The sequence below is a fragment of the Orycteropus afer genome, unplaced genomic scaffold (genome assembly GCF_000298275.1).
Source record: "Orycteropus afer afer isolate SDZICR_OR568_19922 unplaced genomic scaffold, OryAfe1.0 scaffold00235, whole genome shotgun sequence".
NCBI classification, from domain to species: Eukaryota; Metazoa; Chordata; class Mammalia; order Tubulidentata; family Orycteropodidae; genus Orycteropus; species Orycteropus afer.
The window spans coordinates 2,430,691-2,439,196 of NW_006921822.1; the positions used below are offsets into that span (position 1 = coordinate 2,430,691).

Here is an 8,506-nt window from a genome sequence, read left to right on the forward strand (position 1 = left end):
TTATTATTAAAAATATAGTCAATTTCTATTGGGCAGTGTTGGTCTAAAGTGAAGGGCAGAATTAGGAAAAAAAAAACAACCCAGGAACCTAGAGTTAAATTTTATGATACAGAGACTTTGAAGAAAATCCAGGGTAAGGAAGCATACATGGATGTTCTGTTTAATTTCATATTCAGATGGTGAGAAACCTGGAGAACAAGGAAAAGGCACTCTTGAACCAACAAGTCCATGTGTTCAATGAACCATAAATTTATTCAAATAAAACATTCCTTGATCATTAAGAAGGAAGATGTTTTATGACATAAGAGTTGCTAACAAGGAACAGAGCAGGGCTTTGTCCAGAAATTTTTATTCCATTAATTTTTATAGTATATCACAGAACAAATGTCAGAGCGTTTCAGCATGGGAAGGGGCCTTAGAGATTATCTAGCTTGATTCCCTCTACTGATAGAGGAAAAACTTCCCTTTGGTCACACAACTGGTTCACAACTAAGCAGGCCTGCGATTTCCATGCTTTGACTACTTCCTCATATCCATGTTCTCCAGTAAATGCTCCCCATTAATCCCAAAATGAGGAGTGCTGGTAGCACAGTGGTAAAACAAAAGACTGCTAACTGAAAGCAGTTCGAACCCACCAGCTGCTCCGCAGGACAATGATGAGGCAGTCTGCTTCAGTAAAGATTTACAGCATTGGTAACCCTACAGGCCAGTTCTACTCTGCCTATAGAGTCACTATGAGAGTGAATAGACTCAATGGTAACAGAGAATCCCAAGACACCCCACAACACAAGGTCTTCAGAAGGCATGACTCCATCTTAAATATAAGACAGTCTTAGAATGACAGTGCCTTTTTAGTCACTCAAGCTTCAAATGGAACTCACCTGCTTTTCTCTGAAGGAACGCTTATTTTTTGACCGGACATTCTGGCTATACCGCATCATCATAAAATTCTTCTGTTTTTTCTTCTCTTTATTTGTGGAACTTGAAAATGGATTCATTTTGGTTTTCTTCCTCACAAATTCTTTTCTATCTGTCTTTCCAGCCTATCAACATAAAAATTATTTCTTAAAACACACCTCAAGGAGTTGTCTAATCAACATATACATCTACTCTATGGTTGCCAAGGACACAAAGATGGATAGAACACAGTCCTTGTTGCCCAGCGATTCAGTACTACTGAATGCAGTACTGAATGCAGGGCAGAAATGACTATGATGTATTGTAATGGAGCCAGAGGAGGTTAGAAGAAAAAGTCGTAATTCAGCCTGGTGAGGGAAGGCCAGATGAGCTTACCAGAGGGGGAAGACATGTCAGCTGTGTTTTTGCAGGATGAAGGTATTCATAGTGGAAGAAAGAAGGGGAAGGGTGGAACATTCCAGGGAATAGGGACAGTATAAGAAAGGTGTGGAGGAGAAAGTGCAGGGGTTTAAAATGTATCTAAACAGTATCAGGACAATGCAATGCAAAGGGTATTGTGAGGCCAGTATGGGGAGGTATCTAAGATAAATAAAGATACAGAAAATGTAGTTCAGAATATAGGCAGAACATGATTATGAACAGCCATAGCACTTGCCAGAGGCAGATTCCAGTGGTCTGTTTGGCTTTTCATTAAAGATGGTAAACATTTCTGTTAGCTTTGATAAATATCCTAGGCTGCCATGATACCATGAACACGTAATACTGTATCTTGTTAGGGTGGTGATGACATGGGTACATACAATTGTCAAACTCATCTAAGTTAACACCTAATTTCTGTGCATTATTTCTTGATTATAAAAATTATAATATTCTTGCTTATAATTATACCTTGATTAAAATAATATTTTTTACTTTAAATACTGCCATTCGGTGCTGCACAAATTCTGGGTCATTGTTCATTTTACTTGTTTTCTTTAAAAAAAAAACTAGGGGAACAATATACTCACCATTGCAGTTGCTAATCTTGTCTCCTTGTCAGACTTTGGTTTTTTATGAAGGCGTTCAATGTCTCGAAGTGAAAGTAATTCGCCCCTGGGGTTGAAGGAAAAAAAAAAAAAGAAAAAAAAAAAAAGCTATGCAATTTCTTTCTGTAACACTTGCATTACTATGACAGCAGAGTGATGATCTGGTGTATGCTCCATTTACCTGGGCTCCTCATCACTGTCTATTTCAATACATTTCCTCTTTTCTGCTTTCCCGGGGGCAGCACTGAGTTCTTTTCTCAATTGGGCCATGCGGATTTTCTGGAAGTCTTCCTGAGTTAAAACCCGACTAGTGCTAATGGCTGCAGCTTTGGCTTTCCGCTCCTCCATGGGCATGCTGTTCAGCTTCTTGGACTTGAAAGCACACAAACAAAGGCTTAAGTGGCTACCAGTGCAAGTGGAGCTGAGACATTCAAATTCTAAACCCTACAAGGCCCAGCAAAAATGAAAACTTAGTACATCAGAGTGGTGGACTGATCAAAGGAAACGTTGAAACTTACAATTTCTTGCTGTTCTTCATCAGAAGAGTGGTGCACGTCAACCCATTCACCATCATCATCTTCATCTTCACTGAGACTGGCACTTTCCCATCCATCTGTGAGAAAAAGAGCATCTTGTTATTAGTACCACTTTAATGTTAGGTACTCCAGTATGTTGAGAAAAATCAAGCCAAAGAAGTCAATGAAACTCAAAATAAAGTTCCACTGATCAAGAATTAAGCAATGTTTGTTAAATAAGCTACATCAATTTAATTAATTACAGGAATGGGGAATAAGCACCAAGCAAGTATCTACCATGTCCCTGGAGAAGGATATCATGCTTGGTAAAGTAGAGGGTCAGTGAAAAATAGGAAGACACTCAACAAAATGGAATGACACAGTGGCTATAACAATGGGCTCAAACATAACAAGGACTGTGACATGGTGCAGGACTGGGAACTGTTTCATTCTGTTGTAAACAGGTGTCACAATGAGTTGGAACCAACTCAACAGCACATAATGACAACAACAAAGTGTCTACCATATGTCAAAACCTCACAATCAGATTCTCTAATCCCTCACCTCTCAACAGAAGAAATTCTTCAGAACTCTCAGTCCCGAGCCACACTGCTAGAAAATGCAGCCTAAATCAAATCATGAAAATCACTTCTGACTCTAGAGCCACTGCTCTCTCCAAAAAGTCGACATTAATCAAATCTGTACTTGTACATTTATCTTGGTCACACAGCAAGTATTCAATTTGTTTAATCATATTTATACATTTATCTGTATGAGAAATCAGTTAGAAATAGTCATTCTGAGTAAAAAAATTTTGATGTGAAGGAACTTTACAGAAGTCTGAATAAAGAGGTATTAATGTTCTTCAAGAAGCCACCAAAGTAAGCTTTCTAAATCAGAAATACTTATAATCAATCCCTCACCTTGTAATCCACATTCTAATAGTTCCCTATGTCCTTCAAGATTTTACTCACACTTTGCCTGGAAAGTCTCCACTAACACCTGCCTCATCATTCAAAATAAAGTTCATGGCTCACCATCTCTCTAAAGCCTTTTTGAACCTGACCTCTCTCTTGAGCTTATGCTCCTACTCCAATCATAAATCCTGTTAGCATTTTATTGCTCAGTTATTTATGAGCAATAAAAGGGCAGGAACCATATTAGTCATCTTTGGACTGAGTGTAGCAGGCACACAGCTAATGCTTAAGAAAGTTATGGTGAAATAATGAATGAATGAGCAGGAGTAAGAGAGGACTGTGGCAAATGCTGCTAACCCTGGAAATCAGAATGGTGTTCCTCAAGCATTCTTCAACATGAAGAATTTGGGGTAACTGCTCCTAAGGCTAACTCTCATCATTCTTCAGGCAACAAACCCCAAAACCATTATTTTTCCCAAATGCCAAAGAGCATGCCTTTGATGTAAAGGGCAACATCAAAGGTGCCTCCTACACTTGAAAGTAAGTGCCATTAAGAGTAGGAATCATGTCTGTTTGAACCCCAGCTTAGAATGTTGCTTGGCATGTAGTCATCATTCAACAGGTATCTACTGTGGGAATGATTTTTCAAACAGCATAAAGATTTAAAGGTTAACATAAAAATAGCAGGAATGACTCTGCCTTAAGTAATAGTGAAATAAAAATGGACCTTCATCATTTTCAGCATTCTCTTCCTCTTTCTCAACTTCCAGAACTTCTGCTCCTGGAATGTAATCTTTAGCATCTAATTCTCCATATTCTTGCACTCTTGTTTCTATTGAGGCCTCTGTAGGCTTACCCTAAAGGAAAGAAAACTGTTTATGACAAGGTGCTCAGATTGCAAAACGTTAATCACAAAGAGGGATACTCAAGGATTATGAATTGAGAAAAGAAAATCATGAAAAAAAAAATGGAGGAATGACAAAAACAGTCCACTTATCTCTCAGATCAAAGTTAAATTCCCACAGTCACAACTCTGGTCTCTAATTTCTCATTCTCTTTTGATCCAGATGAAGAAATTGGTGTTATTAGAGAAAAACTGCCCTGATTTTTAAGTCTCAATATCACCATCTCTTTCTATTATATACTCACTGCTCCTTCCTCCCAACTAGACCTGTTCTTCAGTAATGCTGTCAGCTACTGACTGATTCCATTCTAGTTATGATGACAAAAGCTTTCAACAGGACTACAAGTCTCAGTCATCATCAAAGGGCATGTGTCAACTACGAAATATTTAAGGTAGTGGTATTATTATCAATCAGTTGTATTTTGAGCTTAAAGAATAAGAATGTGTGCATCACTGCCACTTATAATGGAAGCACCACAAATACTAAAATTCAAATCATAGGAAATTACTCTCACCTCCTGAGACCATACCCCTCAATCAATATAAGCATACATCACTTACCCGGAATTTCTTGTGCAACATCTGAGGATTCAGTGTTCGGAACAGCTGAATCAAAGTTCTAGCAGACATCATCACATCTGTGAAATAACACCTTGAATGAGAAACTCTGGAGCAAAGAGTATACCAAGGGAAAAGTGAGCCACTGTGAACTCTTTGGTTTGCAGAAAATAACATGCAACTTACTCTTATCTTTGTGTGTTTTATACTGGGCCAGGTCTTGGAGAAGTTCTTCAGTCATGGCTAAAGGACATCGAGCTGTTATCTCTTTTATAGCATTGATTCTGGAAAAAGAAAATGAATTTAAAAAAAGAAAAATCAGCAATTTCAACCTTCAACCTAAGGAAGTTTCTTAAAAAACTAAATCAAGAGGAACACAAGTTGGATTTAATATGGCTTATGTCTCTAAAACTGCAGCATGACAGACAATGTGAGGGGGGCTGGGAGAGTGGGAGGAGCCTTAGAGGACTTCACTGCCATCTGGTGCCAAGGATACTAAATTGTGGCAGCATTTACTCTCCATTTCTAAGGGAGAAGGGACCAGGTCAAAAAGAAAGGTTAAAAGTCTGCAGGGCTATTATGCCAGCAATATTTTCTAAGGCAGAAAAAAAAGGTAACTGTTTAGCATCAGGACAGATTAGACAATTCTTAAACCAGTGTTCACATTCATTAAGTGTTTTTGAATTTTGAAAAAAAAGGGTCACTGAATTGCCTTGGTATTAAAAAGTGACTCAACAACAAATCAATTGTTCCAGTGGAATATATGAATGCAGAGCAGCAGATAGGAGAAAAACATCTAGATTACTAAACAATCATTCATTTGAAAGCATAAAGCTGGTAAAAAGACAAAAGGTTGATTAGAATGACAAGTGTCTTTTCTCCTACTCTCTCTTTAAAATTCTGACCAATAAAACAAAAATGCCAAGCCTCCTAAGAAAATGGTAGTATATTTTAAACAACTGTTTTTCTAGAAATTACATTGTCAAATGAAAATCTTACATCTCGATAAGCAAGCTCTACTTAAACCAAACCTAATGTATTTAAACAACAACAACAACAACAACAACACATCCACTTCCAACCACACTCTACATACCCTACTGTCATAACTTCACCAGAGTTCTTGTCAGTAACAAAATTGTTGGCCACAGTCATTAGCAATGACTGAATGATCTGAAAAGGGGATATAAGAAACGAGTTGTGATAAAATGTCTGCACCTATTCAAATATTGAGCACATATGATTTGACAAATATTATTCACAGAAGATATACAGTCCCCAACCTTCAGTTTGGGAGTGGGAAGAATCACGACTGAAGAAGATAGATGAAAAGTACTCCACCTAGGGATTCAGCCTTCAGGACTATCCTCAGGCTACATTTTACTCTCATTTAACATTATTTTTCAATACAAATGAAAAAAGAACATGGTTTAATCCAGGATTAACACAGTGTTGTGTTAATCAAAGACAGGAATTGACAGCTTTGAGGAAAAATTACTATTACTTACTATTCTTGACTTCCCCTAATCATATTTGCTTATGAAACAGAATTAGACTCCATGGCTCAACTTTCAGCCAAACAATACAGGGCAGTAACGGCAGGGAGGTATGTACTCCCTAGAACACGCAATCACACAGGATCAATAAGGCCTCATTTGCCCAGCTCAGAAGACAGGAATGGGTAGGAAAGGAGGACAAAAGGAAATGGTAACTCATGGGGGGAATGCTGTTACTTTGTGGGGACCATAATCAACAACACAAAACAAAATGTGTATTAACTGTTGAATGGGAAACCCATTTGCTAAGTTTTCAGCTAAATCACAATGAAAAGGTGAAAAAAAGGGTGGGGGGAGCGTTTAGCTCACTTATACTCACTTTAAAAAAAAATAAAAGGAAAGAAAGCTCTGTGGAAAAAGTTACCTCAATGTTACCCAATAGCAACACCGTTATTTGGGTACTAACCAAACCCACTGCCATCAAGTCGATTCTGACTCACAGCAACCTTCTCGGTTTCCAAGGCTGTGAATCTTTACAGAAGCAGATTGCCTCATCTTCCTCCCAGACAGCAGCTGGTGGGTTTGACTACCAACTTTATGGTTAGCAGCCAAGTGCCTTACCCACTATGCCACCAAAAACCAAACCAAACTCAACACCATCGAGTCGATTCTGCCCAGAAGGCTGAATCCCTAAGTGGATTATTTTTCATCTGTCTTCCTCAGTTGTGATTCCTTCCACCTCCCAACTCCTTAATTCAGGTATTAGAGATCCAAAAATACGGCTTAAGGATGCTCACCTCTGGGGGAACCAGGTGATGAGATGCTTGTGCGGCAAACAGAAGGATCTTTGTTACTTCTGAAAATGGGAGAGAGAAGAAAGATGATAATGTTTCTCACTCTGCCTCTTAGGCCTGGAACCAACATATTGGTATGCATGTTCTGCCTCAATGCTGTTTACTAACCCCCATATCTGCACGGCTCACCCCATCACCTCCTTCAGCCTCTGCTCAATTGTTGCCCTATCAAAAAGGTCTTTCTGGATCATACAATTCAAAATAGAACCTGCCCCAGTACTCATTATTCTCTTATCCTGCTTTTTCTTCCAAACATTTCTTTCACTTGGAGAGAGAGATAGATAGATAGATAGACAGACAGACAGACAGACGGATAGATAGGTGGATGGATGGATGGATGGATGGATGGAAACTCTGGTGGGTGTAGTGTCTAAGGCATTTGACTACTAACCAGAAGGCTGGTAGTTCAAACCCACCAGCCACTCCTCAGAAGGGAGGGCAATCTACTTCCATTGTGATACTGCCTCGGAAACCCAAGGAGGGGTTGTTATGAGTTGAATTGACTCGATGGCATTGAATTTTGAGTTTTACGTATATATACAAATATACACACACCTATAGCAATGTCTGTATTTTCCCTCTAGAATGAAAGCTTTGTGAAGGTAAGGACTTGGCTCTATATTCACTGTGGAACTCCTAGTATCTAAAGCAATGACCAACACAGAAAGCACTACATATTTGTTGAATGAATAAATATAAACAAATGCATATGTACACATATACAAACTCTCCCATCAAAAGAGCAGCACAGTGTATGTAAAAAACAAGGTCTCTGGCAAAAGAAAGAAACTAGGGTTTGCTGTTTATTTGCTGAGTGACCCTGGTCTTTTTCTTTCTTTTCCTACACCTCACAGGACTAATGTGAGGATTAGATGAGAAGATGTATGTAAAGCAACTAGCCCAGTGCTTGGCTCATGTTATGTACTCACTGTGTATTACCTTCCTTCCTACCTTGGTTCAAGCTCAAAAGCAAAACAGCCATCACTTCTTCCCTGCTTGTATGTTCTTTTTAATTGAGGACATATATGAGGGCAATGATAGTACTAAGATAAAATATTTTTATCTGTTACAAAGTTATAGGAAAAGATCAAACTTCCTTTTTAGAATTTTCCACATGAACATTTATGGTATTATAAAAACACCTGACTTGGCAGTACAGACAACAAATATGAACCCTTTTGCATATATAGTACTGAGTTGTCAGTGAAGGCAAACAGGGGTATATGGATGGATAGATAGGTGGACAGGCTAAACAATTAGGTATGTCTAAATGGGGAGTGTATCCAACATCATATATAGGGTTGGCAGACAATGGTCCT

At 38.5% G+C, this 8,506-nt stretch overlaps 1 protein-coding gene across 1 annotated transcript in view; it reads right to left on the reverse strand.

Annotated features, from left to right (window-relative positions):
- Positions 1-8,506, reverse strand: part of SDAD1 (SDA1 domain containing 1) — a 90,932-nt gene that overhangs the window by 57,034 nt on the left and 25,392 nt on the right. Inside the window, exons 13-21 of the mRNA XM_042782079.1 lie at positions 7,131-7,189; positions 5,934-6,010; positions 5,024-5,121; positions 4,841-4,917; positions 4,103-4,232; positions 2,462-2,556; positions 2,125-2,315; positions 1,926-2,010; positions 882-1,043 (exon numbers count right to left, since the gene is read on the reverse strand). Of these exons, the coding sequence (XP_042638013.1) occupies positions 882-1,043; positions 1,926-2,010; positions 2,125-2,315; positions 2,462-2,556; positions 4,103-4,232; positions 4,841-4,917; positions 5,024-5,121; positions 5,934-6,010; positions 7,131-7,189 (974 nt within the window). The remainder of the gene's footprint in view (positions 1-881; positions 1,044-1,925; positions 2,011-2,124; positions 2,316-2,461; positions 2,557-4,102; positions 4,233-4,840; positions 4,918-5,023; positions 5,122-5,933; positions 6,011-7,130; positions 7,190-8,506) is intronic.